Genomic DNA, 26,365 nt, shown 5'->3' on the forward strand with positions numbered 1-26,365 from the left:
CCAAACATAAAAAAGCACAGGTCCTTTTTGGGCATGCAAGCATAATTTATCACCTCTGAGATTTTTTTCCCCAGTCCTGAGGATAACCTCCCAATCTGAGACATTTGCATCCTTTGTGTTCCCTTTAATGAAAAAAATATTTTGCTTTTGCTTTGATGTCATGAACAGATTACCACTGGGTTTTCTCGTTTTTATTAATGGCGCCTAAGAGTGCCATCGCAAGGGGAAACTTTGAGTCCCATGCGGGGCCATGCTGTTTTTGACATCTATCCATAAACAATATACAGCACAATAGACTTTAGGCGTAACACAGTTTCTCAGACGTAACAACACTGCGTCCCTGTTGGCCAGTTGACCACAGAAGAGTTCAGTCTCCAGACTCTGTTTGGTTTCCTCTGTTTGCCCAAAAAGGATATTTCACTACCTCCTGTTTACTCTTTACACTGGAGGCCGAAGAAAGTTATGATGACTTGGGGAGACAAATATCTTGACACAGCAAGGGGCATGCATGGCAGCCTGTGTCTAACTTTTTTCATCTTCATGGCAATAAACCATTGCCGGTAAGATGCGACATGTGATGATCAGGTGATGCATATGTATGTGATTTTCAGCAGATATTGCAAATTTAATTTGGTCCAAAATACCTGACAGAATGATGAAGAATCACTTGAACATGTGTCAAATTATACCTAAATAAGAAATCTTGGCTCACGTTCCCATATTGTTTATTGTGTTTGCTGACACTGACATCCAAATTTGAATCAGTGAATCATCTTACTTAAAATACGAGGGAAGTGAGTGGTTAACCATTCATATTGTCCAGGTAGAGGAGCAGGGTGTGGATCAGTTGTGACTTTGTTTCATGCTGGTCCAGCCTGGGGCACAGATTTGACCAGTGCCCTAATTCTCCCCTCTACGGTGGTCTGGTTGATGGATGTGGTCTAATCAGCAGCGGACAGACCTGCCACAGGAAACATCTCCCCATCACGTTTACGGAAACAAGTACTCCTCCAGAGACCCATTGATAGCCACAGAGGGAGAGGGGGAAGGAGGTGAAAAACAATTGGATTCTCCCTCATTTTCTGCGAAGAAAATCAGCAGACTGTCTACTTTTCACTAACCAGAATATGATTTATAGGCCTGCTGCCAAATGACCTCTTTGAACAATACAGTAGTCCAGAGCTTGATTGCCTTGAAAACAATTACCAAAGACCTATTTTGGGAATGCACGACTTGCCGATTTCCCATTGCATTATGTGTAAAATTCCTACCCTTCTTAAAGCGAGAGCTTGATACTTTGGGACTTGGACATGTTTGCTTTGTTATCAAGAATTAGACTGGAACAGTAATGCCACGTTTTGTTTGTTTGGAAGCTTCTTGTGCATTATGCATGGAGGAAGTCAGACCAAGATAAGGATCCGCAAGATGATCACGATCTTATCTTAATTACCACAAGTTTCCTGTTGAAATTTGTTTGCTAATGTTGCAAAATTATTACCTTAGCTAGCATGTATTGCTCAGTGCTGCTTAAAGAGCCTTGTCTTGTGTGTCTTTTGGAAGCATCTGTCCTGTGAGAATGTGCCATGCACTTTGTGTCATGACCAAAAGGCTTTTTTACCTCTGACAGGTGATGCTTCTCTCCTGCAGTTCAAACCTTCGAAAATCCCCCCCCCCCCGCATATCAGGATGAGCATGGTGATGAGTCGCCATTTGCTCTGCCTATGAAAAGAGTGATGTGTCTGCCTTATTGGAATGCTAAGAGCTATTTGCTTTTTGGGCACGTTAAAGCTTGCCTCAGTGCGTTTTAGTTTCAGAGATTATCCCTGAAAAGAGTGTCCTCCTGTCCTCCTTTCTCCTTACTCTTCTCAAACTCTCTGACCTTGAGCTTGCTGTCAAGCAGCTTCCTGCCCTCTGCAAGGACCCATGGAGTCACACTTGCGCAGATGGGAGGAAGAGAGACCTCCAGCCCTTTAATTTATGCAGCTTTAGTGTGATCACAAAGCACTAAACTTTGTTAGTTCATCATAACTGAGTGTTGTAATTAGGTAATTTGTTGTTGCTGTTTATCAGATATGTGTGTGTATCGCTCAACACGTTTTAATCCTGTTTTGTAAAGCCTGAGGTCTTCACAGGACTAACCTTACCTACGTGAATGGAACGTAAGTGAGCAGGTTTAGACTTGCCCTCCCAACCGTTGTCCTAAAGGCCCTCGGGGTGGTACCGTCGTTTACCTGCTGTTAAGAAAAACATCCATTTTCCATGATATTCATGAAAGCAGGTATGTTCCTTTCTGCTCAATTTGCAAGTAAATGCATTAAACATTTGCTGACATTGAAATGCAAAGTAGACGCTGATCTTTCAGGACAGACGTGTAGAGCAAGGGTCAGGCACAAGAGCACCCCTGGTTACACCACCCTAAACAAAGACCAACAAAGGCAGGAAGGGCTGAGCCGGTGAACCCTACGCCCAGGCCAAACCATCCTCATCCATCGCATGCATCGAGTGTCAGTCCACTACCATGGGTGATGTTGACTGTTTTTCCTGTTTTAGTGTTCCCCGCACCTCCTCTTTGTGTAGTACAGTGTAAACACTCTCAAATCATGGTGCCGATGTAGATATTTAGACATCAAAGAGTAAAAGTGTAAATACAGCATTGTCGTCAGAGGCTTACTAGGTGAAGGATGGCATTGTCACAAACTTTCCACTCCTTCACAGCAACAGAAGGAAGAGACTGGTTAACAATAGAGTGTAGCAGCCTAAATTGTGGAATTGTGTAGGAATAGCACTGTACACTATTTGTACACTTTAATCTGGATTATTTGACGGATTCTTGTTACATCCACATGCAGTCATGAACATCAAAGGATAAATTGCAGTGACTCTGGTGATCCCCCGACTTGGTCCTCTATCGTTTTATAGTGAATTGTCTCAGCATTGATTCCTAATGACCTTTCATCTGTTAACATCGTGACATCAAAATATGACATCCAGTACTTTGTTTCATGTCCTAATATCTGCAAAACTAATGGCATTCCTATTAATCTCAGCCATGTTAGTGCTAATAAGAAAATGTTAATAGGCTAACCTGTTAAAAAAATGTTTTCATGTTGCAAGCAAGCTTTGAGGATATTCAACATATTCACACCCATGTACATATGACCAGTGGCCACAGTATATGAACCAAAGCAACTTTTTCAGTGTATCATCCCACCATATGTTCACACTCAAAGGCAAGTGAAAAAAAGAGTAAACTATGGCAGTCATTCACTTGGTAATAGTCATAGTTATATAATCACATGGTCTTGGAGTTGGTACTTTAAAAAAGTAATTTATTTTGCCATTTTATTACCTAATTACTCCGTTACATACTTGTCACATTACTGCTTATTTACACTTTTACCTGTTGAAAATCAAGCCTAGGCTGCATTGCTGTAGCACTGGCTCTTCCTCAGCTGGCATTGTGTTATCATGCTGTTTTTGCAGATGTTTGCATAGAGTCCATGCAAACATCAGCAGCAGTAGATAGTCGTTTCTGGGTCGAGTGTAGTTTAGACTCTGTCGCCACATTGTTTTCCTTTTGTGCAGTAAAAATAAAGATAGTATCCAAATGTCCAGTCCTCAAGTTGTACATTGCATTGTAGTTGTTGTCTGCACATGAACTGAGGTCAGCAGATTACACAGGGCTTTTTTTCTAGCTGCCAATCTTGCAGATAACCAAAGAACTTACAAGTAACGACATAATTGTTTGCTTGGTAAATGTTAATCATGACTGAATTTAGTACACTACTGCATTAGAAAACAACTGTAATGTGATTATAGTAAGACAGTATTTTGCAGCCCAAAGAATTCAATGTTGTAACTACAAAAAAGAATAAGTTGTTAAATGAAAAAAATGTTTAAAAATTATCTACTGGCCCAAACTATAGTTAAAATGATTCCTTAAATTTAGACTTTTAAACAGGGCACTGTGACACAGTGTTAGCCAAGCAGCAACCTTTACCTCCTAGGACCTGGCGTCCACATATGTGGGCATCACATTTTGGGTTGTCTAGACCAAAATACAAAATTTTGCAAGTAATTCTTTGTTTTTACATTCATCGGGTCCCAATCGTCCCAAATAGCAAACAGAAATTAAAAATGCATGCAATGAAAGAGTTTGGGTCTTAGGAGGTTAATATAAAAATGAAAAACATTACAGTAATTAAAGTCGTTTTACAGACTGGTGCAAAAAATAAACTGTTTTGAAGTACATGGATAGTTTTCCCCATCATAGTAACTCTACAGTAGCTGATTTTTGGTGTAACTCATCCATTGGCATACACCTGCTGGGAGAGTGACTATTAAAGCCTTTTAGAAAAGATCTGTGTTATGGTGGGAGTGTAGTCTGCAGCGTTTAGTTTCAGATTAATCATAGCTGAATGAAAGCTTGATACGAGCACAGGCCTTTTTGCCAGCCAGCACATATGTTGGCATTGTGGCCACTATGATACCCAAGATCCTGCTTTGAAAGAGATACTGCCACATAACATCCTGTTAGCTCAAAGGATTGGGCCACTGTTATGAATGCTGATCCAAATTATGAACTTTTAATAGGCAGTTGAATCTATAAATGTCTCTATGACCTTTGTTTGGAAGTCAAAAAGGGTCTTCTCTAATCACAGCTGCCCCAAGAGTTTACGTAGCCCTAAGCAGAATTTCTTTGTTCCCTCAAATTTTTCACGTGTCTGAGCGAACACACAAACTCCCTGAGCGGTCCCTTGGACCACTGTGAGCAACAGCAGACGTGTGCGCTGTGGTCATGCCAGCATCGAATCCATCCAAGTTACATAGTTTATTAAAATAATCAAATTACAGCATTTAAATTTATGTTCGACTAGTTTTAATTAACTTTTTTAGCCCACTTACAATGAAAATTAAAAAAATCTTGTTCATGTCCTGTGTAGTATGTTAACACTATTGGAAGTAAAAATAACTTGAACTCCAATTTTGAAAACACAACTTTCTTTTTTTTCCCCTTTTTTTTATATAAAGCTCTGACTTGTATTATGAGTATGAGTCTGTGGTCTGGGAGAGAGTCTGTAACTCTCTGTCTGCAAAATACAGAATATAATGACCAATATTGGGCAATTAATCATATAGTTACTTCTTCAAAAAAGTAACTGAGTTATGCAAACAACAAAGTTTTTTGCAGCTGTTTACCTAAAAATACAGCCAAGGCGTTTTTTTAAAATAAACATTTCAAACTATTTACAGAACAATCAGCTGTTCTGCATCAAATTTGATGCCACACAAATTATTTGTGCCACTCCAAAAAATAATTTATGTGCACTATGAGATAAAGGAGAACAACAGTCTGATACCTGCAGGCCTGACAACAGGAGATGTATCACTCCTGTAACACCTGTAACATTCAGTAGTTGCCTCATTGCTCTGACACACACAACAAAACTACTGACCACACTACACGCTAAACGTTGCAAATCTCTCACATCTCAAAACACCGCCGTCACTCCTAAAACGTCCCCCCATTCCTAAACAACTAAGTGCGATGTTGCCATATCATTTTTTGATTGGTCAACATGGTACATTTTTCCACCAATAGGAAAGGGTGGGTTTTTTGTTTTTGTTTTTTGCTCACAGGCGGAGAGTGCTTTCGAGCGTTTTCCTTATAAAACGCAGTTTTTACCGTTTCTTCCTGCAGTAAATATAAACAAAGATAGTATTCAGGAAGAAAACCAAACATTGCATATATTTTTATCATAACTCTGGTTATGACTTTTTCCGTCAGTTGTTCCGTCTGTCCTCCTCACATCTCCAATGGTTGTACACGTTGTCATTAACGTGGCTTCATTCCACATCAGCCACGCCGCTTTGCTAGCTAAAACACCGGTGTCGGCACATAAGGACGCCTGTTAACCACGTTGATTTGCTGCGTATATACGAATGTGAATCGCATCATTGGCTGGACTATGGGATAAGGTGGCATCGTTGTAATCCCATACGGGAGCAGCCAGTCACTTACTGACTAACACTGCAAAACAGAATTGTTAAAGTTTTAATTTTAATTTCAATTCAGGTTGGATTTTTGTTTTTGTGCGCAACACAGATTTTCTGTGCGCAGAGACCGTGCCAGCAGTGCGCAATTGCGCACGCGCACAGCTTAGAGGGAACATTGGTGATACCCAAAACCTGCAGGACACCTCCGCTTGAGGCCTGAAGTTGGACACCCCTGGCCTACAGAGAGCCTATGGAGAAGGGTTTTCAACCTATGCAACCATAGCATGTGTCAAGTGTTGATTGGTTGGCAAGCTGATTGGGAAAGGAAAGAAAGGTAAAGCAAAGTTCACCAGGAATAGGAAAAGACGTGAACACAGATTCCTTGGGGAAGTAAATAGGCAACGGGTATTAAAATGTACCAAATCAAATATGCAACGCTAGCTGGTGTGGTGATATCTTGCGAATAAGGGAGAAGCCAAAAGTAGCTTCTATTACATTGTCAGTCAATTAACACATTTATCGATATATTGTGCATTTTCTTGTACGATTACTATTTGAAGTGCTCTTGAGGGCCTCCTGCTGGTGTGCGAGCCCCAAGCAGCTACTACTCATGCCCAAGGCCAGGTCTGTCTCTAGTCATTATTGATACATAAAGTCTTTATAAACCCCTCAGCTGTGTTTTTCAAAGCCCTCAATCCTCGAGTGAGATGAAGTGCACCAACATGTGCTGAGTGCAGAGAATGTGGATCAACCCATTTTGGAAGCTGAAATAGTGCACGGCTTTGTCCAAATATTTTCTTTGAGTCTCAGCTTCTTCTTGAAACCAGTTGGCCTTCACACACACACAGGGCTCAGAAGAGTGACACATGGCTTTGGCATTGACTTTAGACCTGTTCTGGGACCATTAAAGACCAATTTGTCAGCATTCAGCACTGCGCAAACAGTGAGATGTGTTTCACAGGGCCTCACATCTGGACCTTTTGTGTTTAAACAGTGTCCCACTTCCTCTTTTAGAAACCTGAAGTACATGTATAATGGCTAGGCCACGTTCCACAGCCAGTTGGTCTCATTTCATTATTTTATTTATGCACTCTGGCCTATAACACTTATTCAAACACAGTTGTCCCTGATGTCCTATTCCTACTTCAGACACATGTTCTCCTTCTTCCTCCAGTCACATTGCATCATAATAATCATTAGTGGTAATGAGATAATATCATTATCCGCTGTTTGTTTAAGAGAAAAGAATAGTGCTATTAAGTGGACCCCTTACAGACTTCAACATAAATTGTAAAGTCAGCAGAGATGAAGAGACAGCCAAGACAAGGCCAAGGTTTGGTGTGGCAATCAGTCACTGCGAGGTCAGCTTGATTAAAGGAAATGGACTGAGTGGAAACTTTGAATGTGTGTTTTCAGTTGTGTTTTCAGCCCGCGTGATAGCAACAGCGGAACAGATGCTGAAACAATTAAGGCAAGTCGAAGGATGTTTTTACTCCCGCTCTGCCCCCTCCTCTAACCTTGTGATTGCACATCAAAGTTGTGGACAGAGTTTAAAGGTCGTTTTTATTGTTTGGCTGCTTAAAGCAGTTGTCGGATTTTTAAGAGGAACCGTGGCTTGTGGCGGCAGCACAAGCTGCGAGTGCAAACAACCTCAGAACAGGTTTGTCCTGACAATAACTCTGTGTCAAGTAGGGAAGGGATGTGGTCAAGGACAAATGCACATACATGTTTCAGCACAAAACAACAGTAGCTGGCTTTTCTAATGTAATTTGCACTGATGTGCTCGGCAGCTTTGAAGCAACTTCACTTTGATGCTCTAATCTGGCTTCTTTTAGCCCATCACTTTGATATCTGCATATATCCCTACACTAGCAATGGTAAACTATGGCAGGTTTGTAGCGCAAAAAGTTCCAGTTATGAAATTCTCTGTAACAGTTACACACTCTCATTTTTGACTCACCTGCACCACATGATGTGTGTAAAAGGATGGTGCACTGGTAGTTTGAATACGCACCCTATGGTTTGTTTGCTCTGAACAGAGAGGGGGGCCAGGACTCAATCTCGGAGGTGACTGATTTACAGTTTGTTGCTGTCAGTCAAACAGCTGACAGATGGTGAAAAGAGCAGTGCCTCCGCCGCACTGTCGCCGCTCATAGATACTCTGAGGTTTTAACAGTGGCGGGAGTGCTGAAATCTGTTCGTGGGGTTTGATAGGAAAGTTAAGCAGTTATAACAAAGCAATAATTATGAGTAAAATACAACTGAAATATATCAAATCAAAGGGTTATTTATTCAAATACTTAATTTTTAAGGAAACTTGGTTGGTAGAAACTGAATGTATACCAACCAGGTCGATTTTATTTGAGCAGATATCATTAAATTCAACATTTTACTTTGTACTCATGTAACAAAGTTACATGGAATATTGGCCAGTCAGCATTTGGGGCATACATCTTTGTGTTTGAATTAAGTGCGGTTGCCCTTACACTTTGTTTGTCTTACCTAGGATGACCATTGAACCTTCTACATAGCAATTAAAATTGCTATTTGAAAGAGCTTTTTAAAAAATAGTTTTCCTGACATTGTGACATTTTTCTCTAATATTAAGAAAATAGGAACATGGGTCTTGTTCTGTGATGAAATCTTGCGGCTTATTTTAGATTAAATCTTCAGAGAACAGTGTGTTACTGCTGGGTGGGAAAAGCTTGCTACCTATTTTGGATTTTTTTGGTTTGCTTGTTTTTTTTATGTTTTTTGATTTAAAGAGTCTTTTACCATTTCCCTGGAAGATTTCCAGTTTTTGGTTAGACTTTCAGCATAAACCTCTCTTTATGCCCTGCTGCTAAGACCACATTTTCAGGCCAATAAACTGCAAAAGAGTAATTAGTGTGTAAAAAATTGAGAACTGAAGCATTTTACTCAGTAATTATTTTTGTCAGGATAACACTGGGGTTTTTCACTGCCAGTCAGGTCTGTTACAGGTCTTTCATTCCAGTCCTGAAGGAAATTATCAAATAACAGACAGAAGTTCCACACAGACTTTGTGGGGCTTTGGGTGGAAAGTCTGCAAAGCACCTGGTTTTCACATGGGACACTGTTTAGGTTTCAGCTTTTCGTAATAGGCACAGGATTTGGGTTTCGGTTCTCCAATTTTAAAGAAAACAGGCAGTAATGATATTTGGACCTGACAAGGCGTTGAGCCAGACATTTCTTTTGACTTAAGAATACTTCTCCCATTGTAAAATTAAGCACAGTACCTGATTGCAAACAAACTATAAGGCAATAACAAATTTGTCTGAACTGTTTCGTGTTGCATATCATATTAACACTAACATTACCCAAGGCAGGGAAGAAGCAGTGAATCAATTGTGCCAGAAGGGGTGAAGCAGGCTAATTTCCTCCTAATTGAGCCACAGGCTTGTTGTTTTGTCAGGAGATTTTCGGCCAAATGGAGTCAGATTCCTGCAGATCCCCTGGGATGATGGGAGGGCCAGGCTGGAGTCTAGCAGAGCCCTGAGATCCCAGCAGTTACCCTGGCTCCTAATCCCTGTCATTAAGTCAGCTGCAAAGAGAAAATTGTCTATCCTCTTTTCAGCCTTGTCCTTTGTCCCTTCATTTCTTCCATTGCATCCTCTCTATCATTAGACTCATCTCCCGCTTCTCTATTTCCACCCCTGCTATTGTGTTCCACATTTCTGCACGACATCCCGATTTTCCCTGTGAATGCAGGTGACACATAAATCCTAATTGTCACCTGCACAATTTATCCAAACATCACTTGTCTTAGATGTCTCCTGTTTGACATAGGTTCACATTTCATCATAAAGCTGCTGCTCTGACATAGTTTTCAGATCCTACTTTACAAAAAAATATCAGGAAAGGTATGTCACTTATTTGTGTGTATATATACATTTCTAATAACCATCACAGTGTATACCAATTAAGTGGACTGTCTTGAGCAACAATAAAACAAAAGTTGGAGAGAAGCATCTCAGCTGGAGAGACAAACTGTCCTATTATAGCACATCCTGTGGTGCTTGCTGTTTTGTCCACTGACACACAAACACACACAATGTGGTGGGGAGCCAGAGGATGGGTAAGAGGGTGGTCCGGGGTCCTGAAAAGGAGAGAAGGGAAACACCTTGTGACCCCCCTGTTCCTGACCATGCTACTGGAGGTCCAGAGACAACAAGGATGGAAGAGCATAGGGCACCGCTGACATCTGCTTCTGTGTGGGTCATTCAGTGTTGTTGCTTCATATTTAACAATATTTAATCATATAAATAACTGTCAGAAGTCTGTTTACAGTAGTATCAGGAAGACCTACCTACCAACCCTGTAATGTCCTCTGAAGTGAGGGAAGCACAACTGTGTGTGCTTATTTCTTGGCAGCCTAGAATAAGGAAGGTAGACAAATGATAAATAAACAGTCAGGATTTTGCTTCTTGTGGCAAAGACAATCATCAGCATGCAAATGTTTGGGTTTTGATATGGATGTCAAACTCAAATGACTCCCAGACACAAACAGCACGACTCTTGCTACAGATAAGCCAGTTTTCCTTGGATGGGCCATTTCACCCCCCCAAGGAAAACTTTCTTTTGGTGTCCATACTGCACACACTCAGCGCACTGCCACTAAATGCTGAAATAAGTTAATCTGGATGGATTTATATGTAATACCAAATAGGATCAGTTGACAATCACGGTAAAACAACAAAGGACATCATCTGACAGTTCTAAGGCCTCACACATCAGGAACGGTGACTGTAAAAAATCCATGGACGACCTAACAGCTCCCCAAAAGTGAAGCCAAAATGTCTCCGTTGGCCCCCTGATGTCTGGCCGCAGTATAGATCATAAACTCTGTGGTAGTGGGTGGGACTGAGGTTAAAAACTAAACCAAAAACAGTTTGCCTCAGATTCATTTTTCCCAAAGATCTTTTCTGCCACTTTAAGGAGGTCTACTGATTTGGGTTCAAAGGTTCATTTGGATCAGTTTAATGTTAATTACTAACTTGACTGTTAAATGTGATTGAGAGCTGCAGTCCTGGAGAAAGTCATGTATCTGTGTCCAGGAATTACACCTAGAGTAGGCACACTGAAAAGAAATACTCTATTTACCTTCCAAAATGACCCCTGTGCCAATTTCATTTATAAAACACCTTTTATTTTATATAAACTCAACGTGCTTAACACAGAAGATAAACATGTGAAAATCTGTGTGGATTTAAAATTCCTTAAGGCAGTTAAAAAAAAAACAACCTTGTCAATTTGTGTCTTTAAAACTACAACACAAGGTGTTCTGCAGTAACTAACTGACATTCCCGAGGTATTATCACTTTTTTTTTCTCAGTGTGTTAAATGTAATCCTCAAGTTAACATCCTTAGCTAGCTAAGAGAAAGAGTCATTAGCTACTGGAGGAAGCAAGTGTTCGGTAGCTATGATGTTTTAATTTTCATAAATAATCCGTGCACATGAATTAATCTACCCCGACTAAAGACGTTGTTCTATATGGATGTAAATTAATAGTTCGTGTTGCTGTTCAAACATTAGCTCTGCTGCTCTGACAGTGCAGGACAGAGGGGTGTTAAGCTGAAGCAGGCTGCCAGAGATGAAGCACTGAAACTGTTTATATGAGAAGCATTGAAAACTTCACCTGGGCAGGTCTGACATGATTATTAAATACCTACATGAAGCTGTATGTCTCTCTCCACACATGCATGTGCACTAACGTAAAAGCTGACATGTGCGTCAACATCCCCTTGTTATCGGTAAGAGTAAACACTTTATCAGAGGCCGACATTCACAAGCTGCCTGTAATTTGACTTCGCGGTTTCTAGCTGATATCAAAATTCACTGAAAAAAAATACTGATAACATGCCCACAAAATAAAACCATGTTTACCCGAAGCCGTTCATATGTGGCCCAGCTGTTCATCTCAGTTTGTAATGGACATTAAACACAGCCTAAGACAAACAGTCTCTCCTATCTGTTGCCTGTAGGGAGGACTTTGCCTTCAGTCATCTTGATGTTAAAATATAAGGTGATTCATATTTGAGTAATTTTTTAGTAATATCTTTTTGGGTTTATACATTCAACACTGCTGCTTTACACAACAAAACATAAAAAAAAAACCCCACAAAAAACAACAAAGCCTAATATTAATGAGTGGAAACCGTGCAGGATTGGACTTCATGACCGAATCATTGTATATGTCCACTCTTTATGCTGAATATACTTAATTGTTTTAAAATTAGAGTAAATTAGTAGTAATTTTCAGAATTAGCTGATGGAAACGGTACAAAGGCTAAACAACCATATCATTTGCTGTCAGTTAAACCTGGACTTGTGTGGAGATGATTCCTTACGATTCCTCCAAAGCTGATGGGCAGCAAAAATGGCTGATGTCTTTTTCACCTGGCTAATACTTAGCCTCTGACTTTCTATGGAAGCGCAAAGGGTGCACTCAGTTTCTCACACACTGCTTCTACATTTGGGCTTCATTTTTGTGTGATAATCACGATGTGGTTCAGTATTGTGCTTGTTGATTTTTACTTAACTTAAAGACCGGCTAAAAAACACATACTTTTGTAATATATCCTGATGTGTAAAACCTTGGAATCGAAGGAGGGTGTGCGTTGTTTTTACTGCGACTGTAATGTTGCAGTCTTGAATGGCGGTAGTTTAAAATAAAAACAGAAGGGTCACGTATCAACAATCAAGGACTTCCTCATTAAATTCTGGCCCCTGGATTACTCTCCTCACTCACAGACATCTGTAAGTCTTGACGTACTCGGATACTTAGCAGTACATTTCATGAGAACCCATTGTGTTTTTATTTAATCAAAAATGTGTTTTTGGACGATATAGGTTTAAAAAAACAAGCATAGAAGCACAAAAAATAACACTAAATCTGTTAACAAGGCATTTTCTTGCACTGATCAAACACAAATTTGCATCTTCCTGTTCCAGGAAGTGTAACAAAATTTTAATAAAACAGTCAGCAGGTGTATTTCTCATTAACAGAAAAGTGCTGAGAGCAACAAAAATGAAACAATGGGGCCTTGTTATCAAGCAAGCAATTCTTATGATTGGGTGGAGGTCTCCATTCAGTTCAGCGTTGAGGTCAAGATTAAAATATAGCTGCGTGTGACCTCCAGCTTGACGGTTTAATCACAGCACGGCACAAAACCGCCTGGAAGGTTTTGACAGAATTTCCCATTTCGTGCAATGTGAATGTTTTACGTATTCCAATCCCCGCATTTAGGTTCAGATTTTTTGCGTTGTGGAAAATTAAACATTCATGGCAAATTGTTACACTGGAGTCACATGGCGAGCTATCCTCGTATAGCCTGCAGTATGATGAGATACAAACCCCTCAGCAGGAGCAGTGCCCTCACACATCTGAGGGTGTAGCTCTGGCTCCATGGCACTGGAGTGCGACGTCATCTGACACAGCAGAGTCGACTCTTAGCGAGCTGATGTGAAAGCTCTGCAGATGTGGCTCATAGTGCGTTTTTAAGATTTCACTAGATAGAAAAGTATAAATGATTTTTATCCTTATTTCATTCAAAGTCTTTGCATCAGAGACAGCATGCACTTAAAGACCAGTCGTGTCTCTAAAGTGACTACGCTGTGACCCCACAGGTCCCCGGCTCCCTTGGGCTCCAGGTCCCCTCAGCATGATTTGCGAGGCCTAGGGTCTGCTATGTTAGCCGATGTGCTGTCAACATTTTTTACACTTCAAACAAACCTCAGGTCATAGATTAGCCTCCACCTTCAGTCACTTATCTCCTCCAGACTGGAGCTGACGTATCCACTGCGAATGTCCCCAAACCCTCCTGTCGGTGACCCCAGTTAACTCTGTTAAGTTAAATATCACAAACCTCCCTCTATTTAGTTGTTACAAAAACCCATGATAGTATCCGCTTCCCGCTGAGTCGCTCCATTTTGTCCCCGCACCAACAAAATGACAGTCAGAGTGAGAGCAAGGCAGTCGTGTCACAGCAGCAGGGTCATTTCAGCAGCAGATCAAAAGCAGCCACAGCTGTGGCAGAGTCACATGTGTGGTCCAGGCATATAGACATAAACCCAACAAGCTTTCCCTGTCAAGCTAGTGCTTGCAATATGTTATGGAAAGAACATATGACACAAAAGCATGCAATAACCTCTACTTAAAAAACAACATAATTCACATATGTTTTATTTGGAAAAGCGATGTCAGTAAATCTTCACTCACTGCTGATAATCATCCTCCCACCTCAGGAACAGCACCGGGACTTTATCTTGGCACCTATAAAGGCTATGATGAACAAGTAAGGAGGTCTTTTGAAGACATCTTATATGCTGGTCTAATCTGGCCATCTGTTTCTTATCTACTCGCCTTTTATTTTTTAAATTTGCTAATTTATTTATTTAAGGGATACTGACCCTGGAAGCAGCAGGCGCCAATCCTCTCCCCGGGGAATGAAGTAGAGGCGGGACACACCTGGTGTGTGTGTGTGTGTGTGTGTGTGTGAGAGAGAGAGAGAGAGAAGTTTGGTTTAGGGTACTTTTTCTGTGTTTTTTTGTGGTTCAGGATCCAGTAAGGGCATCCTTTTTATAGCAGTTCCAGGAGGAAACTGTCGTTTGCTTAAAAAAGGAAAATAAAACTTTGTCACACATAATAGCAAAATTGTTTCAGTGGACTTCCGTGTTTTTTCACTCGACATCCAGCATGTATGTTTGCATACAAAAAAACTGGCTCTTGACAGTGTCTCCTTGTTGCTGAATTAAGGATGAAGCATCTGCCGTGTTCTGGCTATCCCTCAGACCACTGCTCTATGTACAGTACAATCACCAGTCACTCAGTGCAGGCTGATAAGCTGTGAGCCTTTCCTTTCATCAAAGGCATTTTTTAGTCTGTGCATTTATAGTTAATAATCCATTCTGAGGATTAATGTAACAACATCTTGTTATCACCAATAGGAGCCCTGTTTTTTTAACAGATTACCTAAACTAAATGTGCTGTAAATAATGTTCAGCACTGCTCTGGCATGTCAAGCTCTTTTTTTCCCCACTGATAGTAATTCCTTGGATTGGACCTGGAGTCTGAAAGCCGTTTCACCAGCAACATATTCTGTAAGATGACTAAAAAGATTATCTGAATTTTGTAACATTTCTAATGGAACACATAAAAGCTCTTTTAAAGCAATTTGATAACTGCTACAATACTCTATACTAAATATAAATAATTTCCCCCAGGGATCAATAAAGTATTCTGATTCTGATTCTGATTCTGATTACTACGGGACATTATATGAGCATTTGCTGCAGTTAGTAGTGAAAGGAAGCCAAGGTGGTGTCAATGTGAAGTTTCCTGTTGTTTTTGTTTCAAACTGGTGTGTTTGCTTGGCCTTTTATCATGGAAATCAATCGTCAGACCCGAGACTTGTATTAGAGTTACAGTAAAGATTAAATGAGATGCATCTGAAGGTTTAACAACAATTTAACGGAAGTGATTGTGATGTAAAGTAATCATCTGATATGTCCAGACCTGTTCTGCACATAATCAGAGTCACCATCTCACCACAAAGTCACTGCAAAAATTATAGGAGATAAAATGCTTGTGAAAACATGCACTAAAGAAAAAGGAAAGTAAAGCAAGCAATGTTTGTGCAATCTGTTCACACCACTACTAGGACTTAATTTTAGGTTTGACATGATCATTACTATTATTAAGAATAATAATAGTAATAATAATAATAAAGTAAATGACATGAAAAACACCTTTATTTTGACCAGAAGTAATGGTGGTGTTCCCACATGGACAAATTCTGAATGTTTTATTGATTTGATGTCTTTTTCCTGATATTTTTTATTGAATTTACTAGTAGTAAGTGTTTTGGCCTGTCATCTGCAAGGGAATGCAGGCTTCTTGTCCTCCAGGCAGAGGGAAGGGCTGCGCCTGAAGAGGTGAGAGACAGGAGGAGGAGGGGGAGAGCTGAAAGATGTTTTACTGGGGGGGGGGGAGGGGGTCGTCCTGGGAGGGAACCAGGGGTGTGGAGGGGCGAGTTTAAAAAGGCAGACAGAGCCAAGAGTCACTCACTCTCACAGGATCTGCTCAGAAACCCCAGCTCCTATGATTCACTGAATTTCAATTCACCGTTTGGAACTTTACAGGACTCTTAACTTTTTTTTACCCTTTAAATTAAGGATTTTTTTTCTTAACAACAATCCCTGCAGCATGGAGCCCCCCACTCCGGAATATGGTGACAGCTACGAGTACTATGATGACAATGAGACTGCATGTGACTTCTCAGAGTGGGAGCCTTCTTACTCCCTCATCCCGGTCCTCTACATGCTGATCTTCATCCTGGGTCTGTCAGGTAACGGCGTGGTCATCTTCACTGTCTGGAGGTCCAAATCTAAACGTCGGGCTGCAGATGTCTATATAGGAAACCTGGCACTTGCTGACCTCACCTTTGTTATAACTCTACCTCTCTGGGCTGTGTACACAGCCCTGGGCTACCACTGGCCCTTTGGCGTGGCTCTGTGCAAGATCAGCAGCTATGTTGTTCTGGTAAACATGTACGCCAGTGTTTTCTGCCTCACCTGCCTGAGCTTTGACCGCTACCTGGCCATCGTGCACTCTCTGTCCAGCAGCAGGCTCCGTTCGCGGGGCACCATGCTGGCATCGCTGGGTGCTATTTGGTTCCTGTCTGGCCTCCTGGCTGTGCCCACGCTGCTGTTCCGCACCACTGTGAATGACCTAAACAGCAACCGGACCACATGTGCCATGGACTTCAGCCTGGTGACCATGAACCAGAGGCATGAGTACCTGTGGATTGCAGGACTCAGCCTGTCCTCCTCTGCCTTGGGTTTCCTCCTACCTTTCTTGGCCATGACCATCTTCTACTGCTTCATCGGCTGCACTGTCACACGCCACTTCAACAACCTGCGCAAGGAGGACCAGAAGAAGAAACGACTGTTGAAAATCATCACCACACTGGTGGTGGTGTTTGCCATCTGCTGGACTCCCTTCCACGTGCTGAAGAGCATGGACGCCCTCTCCTACCTGAACCTTGCTCCGAGCTCCTGCGGCTTCCTGCGTTTCCTGCTGCTGGCTCACCCCTATGCAACTTGCTTGGCCTATGTCAATAGCTGCCTCAACCCGTTCCTGTATGCCTTCTTTGACCTGCGTTTTCGCTCCCAGTGTCTGTGCCTGCTCAACCTGAAGAAAGCTATGCACGGCCAGATGAGCTCCATGTCGTCCACTCTCAGCGCCCAGACTCAGAAGTCAGAGGTTCAGTCTCTGGCCACCAAGGTGTAGAGAGCAAAGTGAAACAGGGCTGCTGCAGGACAGCTCCAACTGCTGGAACACTTGTAAAAATACAGACTTTATGTGTCCATTGTTCAAAGCTGGTAAGATGAGATGATGAACTTTGAATTGTCACTGCCTACAGTCATGATATTCATTATGTGTTCCTCCCAATGTACAGTGAGAGAGGCCAATACTCTGTATGCTGTGTGAACTTGGGAAGCTGGAGCCAGCTGGCTGAGCTCCTTTAGCTGCATTGTTCCTCAAATTCTCAGAGAAAAAAAAAGTCTTTATTTTTTCTGTTTAAATTTGTATTTGCAGAGGTTTTTTCATTTGTATCATGAAAAAAGGCAGAAATATGAATTGCTCTTTACACTGGATGAAACCTAAAGCTACACCCTATTTTCATACCATCTTCGTTCAGATATATTGCTGATTTATTGTAGAAGCACTTGTTGTACATGAGCAGGGAAATCAAACAAAGCAGTGTCTCTTCAAAGCTTCAAAGAAGGTAGAAGTCTGGGTTACGGAAGGGAGGGAGGGAGGTGTAAAAGGAGCAAAGGTGTTGCAGCTTAATTACATAGTTTGTGGGGAGGAGATGGGGCAGACAGGCAGATGGCAGTTGACAAATGTTGCTGAGGGACAGGAGCGGGTGGGGCGCTATGGAGGGGTTTTGCAGTGCAGTCACGCACTAAAGGGACAAAGGAGCCTTATAAATGGTCCAAATTGATGTATATGTTTTATTTTTTGACATCGCTGTAACTAACTGCTGTATTAAAGATGTGTGCTATGAACCAGATGTCTTAAATTCATTGTGTGCTTGTCTGTGTGTGTGTGCATGCAAATCAAAGGTAGATTTTCAAGTATCACTTTAAAGGAGAACAATCTTGACAGCAAATGTAAATATTTAACCTCCACTTTCACGTCAGTCCTGTTATTTCAGTGTTAAGCATCTCAAAGGGTTCAAGCTTTTGTTATGAATAACCTTGCATTCAGTTCGCACCTTCAGACTAATAGGTCTCTAATCTCTATTGATTCACAGCCAGTATCCAGACAGTAACTGGATTATGCAAACTACCTGCCATCCTGAGTGTGTATTCTGCACTCAGCTGGGATTTCTGCAGGATTTCTTCATTTCAAACATTAGTATTTATTTAAGGCGAGGAAGAAAGAACCAGCAACATATTCAGAGTGATGTGTGCTCAGTTAAAGTCAAAGTGGCTAAAATTTATGCATAACAAAATTTAGGACAGCCAAACCCTGTGTGCTGAATTACGTGGCCATTACCACTGAGTGACTCTTCTAAGGGATATTCTGATTTGACAGTAATGAGCTCTGTTGGGCATAATTACCGTTTAGAAATATCGGTGGTGGGATGGGTTAGGGGGGAAGTGGGACTCTAATCCTGGCAGAAATCGGGGCCGCCGAACAAGTCAATATTTGTGCCTGCTGACAAGAGATTGCAGTCAGAGGGGTTCTTGGAGCACGGGATGGGGTGTGCAGATGCTCCATCACACTAAAGAAGAAACTGTGAGGTGATTGAAGTGAGAAACTTGGGAAATGGGTCATCTTGCACCACCGTTCTAAAGTAACCACATGTGTGAAGTGTCGAAAAAATGCAAAGCTGCATGATTCATCGTTTCTTTATGTGTGAGAGATCATATGTTATTTATTGTCCATCCTGGCGAAACGGAGCCTATTTGCAGTAAATGCCAGAATGTTCTTTGTGAGATCCTCGCAGACGCTAGATTGCTCAAACATGCAATGATTCTTCAGCTTGATAGATTTATTAGAAAAGATTTTATGTATCTAGTTTACGTATTTCGGATGCATACAGAATCTAACCCATAACACAAGCGTTCACTGCACCATTAACTCTATTGTGTAATAACAGAAGAATTCATTTTTTAGTTCATCTTTATATAAAACAGCAGATATACGAGTAGCAATTAGACCGTGGAAGCAGAGTCACTCACGCGTGCCGGACAATGCGAGACATGTTGTTATTATTGAGATCAGTTGGCCTGACAGCCTGTCTGATGCTTCACTTTGAGATAACTCACCCTGAATACCAGCTGACCAAAGCACACTGGGAACACCGCAAACACAAAAACAACAGTTGCACATAAATGTTCTCTGTGTTCCTGTGTGGGCTGTGTGACCTGTTTGTGTGTTCAGGGATGTTTGGACGTGGGCGTCGCAGCGCGCCTAAAGTATTCTTAAAGGGAGTTCAAGCATGTTGGTCTGCTGCCCCTGTTATAATGTTGTTTTCCTGGTCAGGAGGCATGAAGTTTAATGCACAAGTATTGTTTGTCCCAAACAATAGCTGCTATATTGTGTCAACCAATCGCACGCTCTGATAGATAAATACATGCTTTTCATTATTCAGCCAGTTTTATCATTTAAATATGGGTTGCTGAATCAATGAATCCCTGAATGATGGGTCTTATCTAGATCAAATGAGACCTCATAGCTTCAGAATGATAGTTAAGAAATCAACACAAACGCAGCTGCGCAGCTCCCAGCTCAGAAATAAAGCTGGAGATATGTTTTTGTGTTATCCACCTGAATGAATGCGTAATCACACCAGCCACACAATCAGTCTGCAGCTCCACACTTACAGCGAAACACACTAAAGCGTCTCACACAGGTGCCAGTTTCTGAGTGCTGTCATCAGTGTGAGCTGCCACACCCAAATGGGACATCTGAACCAAAGCACAACTGCTCCCCTTTCCTTAGATCTCCCTGCTGTTCCATCCCACCCAAGCAGCAACAAATGCACCCCACACTGTGTGTGTGAGTGCGTTCATATGCACATGTAAACAGAGACCTGACACATAGCACGGGCTGTCAACGCTAACCCTACTTTCTCTGTACTGTTCATCCACCTGCTGACTATAATGCACACAATCAGCTCCCCATTCTTCAAATCACACACGAAACAGTCAGCACTAGGGATGACTCTATACAGTAGAGCTATCCGCACAGAGAACACAGCACTGAGGGGGGGGAATTAGGAAGCCGGTGAGAGGGGAAAAAAAATTGTATTCTGGAGGATCCGCATGACCTCTGAGAGTCCCTCGCCTTTTTGTTTTGTCTGTCAATCCTACAAATCTGGAGCACAATGGAGCTAGTGAAGCCCGAAAAATAGAGAGTGGGAGGGGGTGGTGAGGTGTGGGCTGCGATTGCTCCTGTGTGTGTGTGTGTGTGTGTGTGTGTGTGTGTGTGTGTGTGTGTGTCTGTCTGTCTGTCTGTCTGTCTGTCTGTCTGTCTGTCCAAGAGGAGGAGGGTGAGTGTTTGCAACAGTCCTCTCCACATTTCTGGAATCAGCTGTTATTTTTCTACGAGTTTTTACTCCAAGCAGTGAGAGTCTCAAATGAACTTCGAATTTTGAAGCTTTTCACACATTTTGTATTTATGTATATATATTTAAATTTGATTTACTTTTCACTCTGGGCAATTTCTCATGCTTCCACTCCCTACCCAGAGTTTTTAATCCAATTTAATGACAGTTGTGAGCAGTGTTGGTCAAGTTACTTGAAAAAAGTAATCAGTAACTAATTACTGATTACTTCCCTAAAAAAGTAATCCCGTTACTTTACTGATTACTTATTTTCAAAAGTAATTAATTACTTAGTTACTTAGTTACTTTTTAAAAACACGATTTACAACCTGAAGAGGTGATAAAGCGATAGATCTTTCAGCCCAATTCTACTTTTTCTACATAATCCATCATACAAAATGTAATCAAATGGAAAAGTCTCTTTTTTTAACTTGTTTTATCATTTTTAATCTTTTAACTTTATGCATCAAGCAAAAATTTAATTATATGCAACATTCTCTGAGTTGAATAAATGAGTTTAACATTTAAACCTATTTTCTGCACATTCCAGCACATAAAATAAAATAATTTTTTGTGTTTACACTCACTCTTTCAAATAGATGCAAGTAAAACACAGCAGAACATAAATAAAGTCAAAGACTCAGCGGTCCTGTTGCTCTATTTTCACCTGTAAAGCAGGACTGCAGTAGGCGGAGGTTTACCCTGGTGCAGGTGTGCAGCGGTCAGTGGAAGGATACGGCAGTGTCTCTGTGAGTTTCCCATTACCTCGTTGCGCTCTTGGTGCTTCCTTGGAAGTTTAGGGGTTTTTTTCGCTGTAAAAAGAAGTTTTCTTCCCACGCACGATGGACGCTAATGTTTTTGTCACTTTTTATGGAATCAAACTCAAAGTAAGGTCAGTACTTCCACGCTTTAAACGCTGCATGCTCATACTCTCTCCCGCACTCCATATGTGATCCATTGTTGATCTGCACACAGCTGTTGTCACTAACGGCGCACTCGCTTACGTCACTGTCGTGAGACATTCTGGCAAAAAAATCACGGTTTTAGTAACGCAGTAACGCAGCGTTCCTACGGGAAAGTAACGGTAATCTAATTACCGATTTTGCAATAGTAATCCCTTACTTTACTCGTTACTCGAAAAAAGTAATCAGATTACAGTAACGCGTTACTTGTAACGCGTTACTGCCCATCTCTGGTTGTGAGGGCGCATGCTTTTATCTGTTGGATTTGATCAAATCAGTCGCACACCTATAATAAAATCTACTAGAATGATACAACTTTGATAAATATTCATGTTTTAAAGGCATTCAAAGAATAAATGAGCATAAAATCCTAACATTTTATCGCTGTTTTTTCTGACATTCACAAATAATTCAAAAGGTGTGCAGAAGGATGACTAACTAGATGTGACAGTCTTATTTCTATATGACTCATTTCATTAAGAGCTCACTTGAAGGAAGTTACAACAAGGAGAACAGCATAATTCAGTTGGACCCAGCAGCAGTTAGTTCATAAAACCGACTGGAAGCAGGCAGAAGCAGTGAAAAATACTCCGTAGTGTTTGTTTCTCCCAGCCTCAGAGCTTTAAATAAAAGATGAGATGTTTACGAGCGTGGAACCGCAGTTGTCCAAACTTTGCAGATGTTTCTTGAATACATTTTGTTGACTCTTGTTTTCAGGCTCGTTTGTTTTGTGCCTTTGCTTAAATAATCTCGAAAACAATCAGAAACATGACGGTAAGTGGAGGAACTTTGTTTTTATCCCCGGTGAGGGTTTGACAGCTTTGTGATGAGAAACTGTCCTCAGGATTAAGGCTTATTTTGTGACATGTCTGAGTCGAGTATGAGACCAGCACCAGTCTAGACAGCAGGCCCCCTGATCCACCAAAACAAGTTAGTCCAACCTGACACTGAAACATGGGAAGCTCCAGCCCCCCCATGCCCCCACGACTCCCACCCATTACCACCTTCTAATACTAGGTTTCAATGCTGGGGCACATACCTTTGTTTATGCCTTTTCTCATTTATTTAACACTTCCACTCCAACAGTGTGACATCCTGTCAAATAAAAACCTGCTTCCTATATCATAGAAACTGTTAGCTCAAAGACAAAATTACAAAGCTACCACTCTAAACATGCTGTCACTTTAATGCTGACCATTAAAGTGATGGTAATGAAAATAATTACTAGGCTTAGCATTTATGTAAACACGGGATAATAGATGTTAGACTAAAACTTAGTGAAAGTGTTCACATGTCTCGCAGCATTTATCCTCAGATCTTTTGGAAGGTTTTTTTCTTTAAAGAAAACATAGCTCTAATTTTTTCTGCATTCACAGCTGTATTTATCTCCATATCTCTTTCCTTCTTTTTGAAAGCGTGCTGATAGCAACGGCTGGTATTGCACAGACCTCGGAAAAAGAGTCAGATTACCCCGAATCTTATCCAAACGCTCTCACGAATAATGAGGTATAACATGTCTAATCGTACCTCACACAAGGGGCCGCCTGAGAACAGCTCCAATACACACCAGCGACAACTGTAAATTGCTACCACGTCTGCCCAGGGATCGCTATTGAAATCAGCTTCTCTCAGTAATCTGTCTAGTTTAACCTGAAAGTGGCCCCCTCGCTTTAATTGTCCAAATCCTGAGAACAACGGCCCAGAAAAATACAGCATTTACATGAGACTGGTGTTTTCAGTGTAATGTTGTTATCTTTTGGCACATTTCAAGAGGTGGTTAGGAAACCAGGGTTTACAAATGGATCTCCTCCAACGCCACCTTCTTGCCATTGTTATTCATATCGGCTCAGGGACATGTTCACGCCACCCGATTGGATCTGAGCGAGTGAATGAGAGGTTTTTATTCAACTATGAAAATGTGTGATTTATCTTTCTTCCTATCATAGGAAATATTGCCTAACAGACCTGAAAACTGTTTCATCCACCGATGCATATTTCCTAGGGAAGACCAGACCTGCTGCACTGTGCATCATAATGAGCTGTGCCGCTGGTGGATATCGTTAGGGGCGAGATGCTGCTTCCGAGGGCAGCGTGGTTTGGCCAGACCTGAATGTGCTGGGCCCTCGCCCCCTCCGGATATGGTCGCTCAGGACTCATCGTCCCTGAAACACAAAGGTCCTCTTCACATCTTTCTCTATCCCGTCCACTGTGAAAGGCCTGCTTTAAGGGGCACTGCTCCTGTGCCTGCTTCGCAGCTAAATACATCTCCTGTCACTGGCTGGTCCCAGTGCCAGTTCAGCTGCTGGAAGCACTCAGGTGCTCAGGTCTCCAGTAACCACTTGCACACGGCTTGCTAATAAAAAAAAAAAAACATGAGTTGATTTTTCTACAAATCAGAATCACAGAATTTCCTTTTATAGTTTGACGGGTCCTATGTGAAAAAAATCCACTATCAAAATCTATTGAAATGTGTGTACACTCCAAATTTAGAGCACAATCACTACCAATTATGCAAATGGAGGAACACTCTTAGCTAGAGGAACAGGGAGAAGCAGTTCAAAACTATTCAGCAAGTACTGCATAGGTAAATAGCCACAAAATTACAACACAATTTAAGACGTGTAAGGATTATGAAGTGATAGAGCATATTTCTCATGTGCAAAATCATGTTGGCAGCAAGAACAGGAAGTTTGCAGCATGGCCAGATGACCATGACATGACCAGACTTTGCCATCTGCAGCGACCAGTTGGAGGGGATGGGACGGAGTGCAATCATAAACAACAAGAGTATTAGTTTACTCAGCTTTATTTAAATTCAGCTTCAAGTGACGATGAAGCTATTCTACAAAGGTGCCCCTGGACAAGAGTAGTGACAGAGTTAAGGAGCTGCAGTGGCAGTGTTTCCGGGTAATCCATTGATGTGCACAGGGATTGTATTTTGGGTTTTTTTTGATTTTCCAGACTTACATGGTCCCATCACATGTGGTTTCAGGTGAAGCTAACACAAAGAGTGACATTGTCATTAGTGGGTGTTAGCTGCAAATATAAGCAGATTTTCTTCAATCTCCGATACTTCTTATTACTGCCTACTCATACATCTTCCACTCAGCTTCCACTGGCCTTCCTAAATACGCTTTATATACCACTTATACCAGAACACAACAGACCTTTAGTTAGACCAGATTTGCCAAATGATGTCATTGTTTGCGTTGATGTCTATTGAGGCAAGAGTGAACAGGTGTGGTTTGCTGCGCATGAAAGGAGTTCCTTCCACTCCTTCCAATCCTGGATCTAGTGGAACAGATCTTTTCCTCATGGAGGTGTAGTCAGAATAATTTGGGTCAATGCTGCTGGCTCAATATGACATCCAAATCATTACAGGGTATGGATGAACCACACAAGAAGTCATCAGACACAATGTTGATAAAAATCTCTGGCCAGACCAACACCGGTGACAAGGTGTCGACAAAGAAGATGAGAACTTGTTGGTTAACTCCAAGCAGTTTTTTTAGTAAATTGTCCTTTCTCTGCACATAATTTTACGTAGAATACTGTACAAAATCGTCATATCTGGATATTACGTTATAGTGCCTTAATGGAGTACCCAGACTTTTCACATTAAACCTTTCCTGACTGTACTTACCTAAAAATCTCCAAGCAATAACCAGTATCACTCAGCCAGACAGCTGCCCGGTGGATTCAAACCTAGGGTCTTACCACTACACCACTCTGACACCTTAAAAATATATTATCACAAGTACTCATTTAGCCATTCAGTAAAAGCATACAGTTTATGTTATTTCACCACTGCTTCCACTTACACCAAAATATAAAACTGCTTAATTTCTTGTCTGCTAAGCTGTGTTCATCTGAGCCCAAATACATGAACTCCTGCCATCTGTTGGTCAAAGTGTAGAATCACCAAAACACAGGCCATGACCGTTATAGTTTTAACTGAAAGTTCTCAAGTACTAATTTAATGATGATTATAGGGTAGGGCTTTTTTAAGCCTTTACTGAAACTGACCTACACATATAGGGTGTACAATTAAAGGCACGCATGAATGTTGCTCCTTGTGTCCTGGTCAAGGGATCCGCTCATAATTCAATAAACATTATGTGTGAAGTGAGTGATTGTTGATCTTCATTATTATATTTAAATTCACTTGTCAAGGCTATTAATTATAGTGGAAAATCCAGTTTTTGGACGTGTACTGACATTAAAACTGAGACTTCAAAGAAAGTTGTTTAATTTATTTTACACAGATGAAAAGTGAACAAGCAAAAGTGAACAAACACATACAGTGTATGAATTTAAAGTGTTCAAACGGTTCATGGCCAGCATTGGAGGAGAAGCCACAAGTAGTAGTAGTATATTATCTTTACCTGCAGATATCAACAGTCCTGTCTGCTGTAAGTAATCTCACCACCAGAGGGCGGAACAGTTCTAAAGCAGACCCTGAAACCAAAGCTGGTGCATGAAAGTAAGCATTATTTCAAACAAGCAGCACTTTATAATATGGCCCGGATCTAAAATAAAAGTACACTGACAATTATTTGAAGAAGAGTATAACGGTCACAAAAATCTCTGGTCAGAGCAACATGATGTCCACAAAGATGCAAATGTAAGGTACTTTTTAAAAACTGAACTACATCATTTTTGTGGTTAACTTGTCCTCTCATTGTATGTAATTTTCTCCTTACCACAGTACTTCACTGTAAATTAGGTGCGGTGGTTTACTGAAATGTGGAAAATGAAAATAC

The 26,365-nt window shown here is 41.2% G+C and overlaps 2 protein-coding genes across 3 annotated transcripts in view; both read left to right on the forward strand.

Moving 5' to 3' along the window:
* The window catches only part of hpdb (4-hydroxyphenylpyruvate dioxygenase b), a 56,651-nt gene that overhangs the window by 17,645 nt on the left and 12,641 nt on the right, over positions 1-26,365 (forward strand). The gene's annotated exons all lie outside the window — the stretch shown is intronic.
* On the forward strand, positions 16,077-18,091 carry aplnra (apelin receptor a). Its single transcript, XM_004544187.2, has one exon. The coding sequence runs from the start codon at positions 16,224-16,226 to the stop codon at positions 17,307-17,309; it is 1,086 nt and encodes a 361-aa protein (XP_004544244.1). The 5' UTR covers positions 16,077-16,223; the 3' UTR covers positions 17,310-18,091.

Source organism: Maylandia zebra, linkage group LG12 (genome assembly GCF_041146795.1).
Source record: "Maylandia zebra isolate NMK-2024a linkage group LG12, Mzebra_GT3a, whole genome shotgun sequence".
NCBI classification, from domain to species: Eukaryota; Metazoa; Chordata; class Actinopteri; order Cichliformes; family Cichlidae; genus Maylandia; species Maylandia zebra.

Excerpts from the sequence above, each read along its gene's own strand:
- aplnra (XM_004544187.2), top strand. The coding sequence starts at position 16,224 with ATGGAGCCCCCCACTCCGGAATATGGTGACAGCTACGAGTACTATGAT.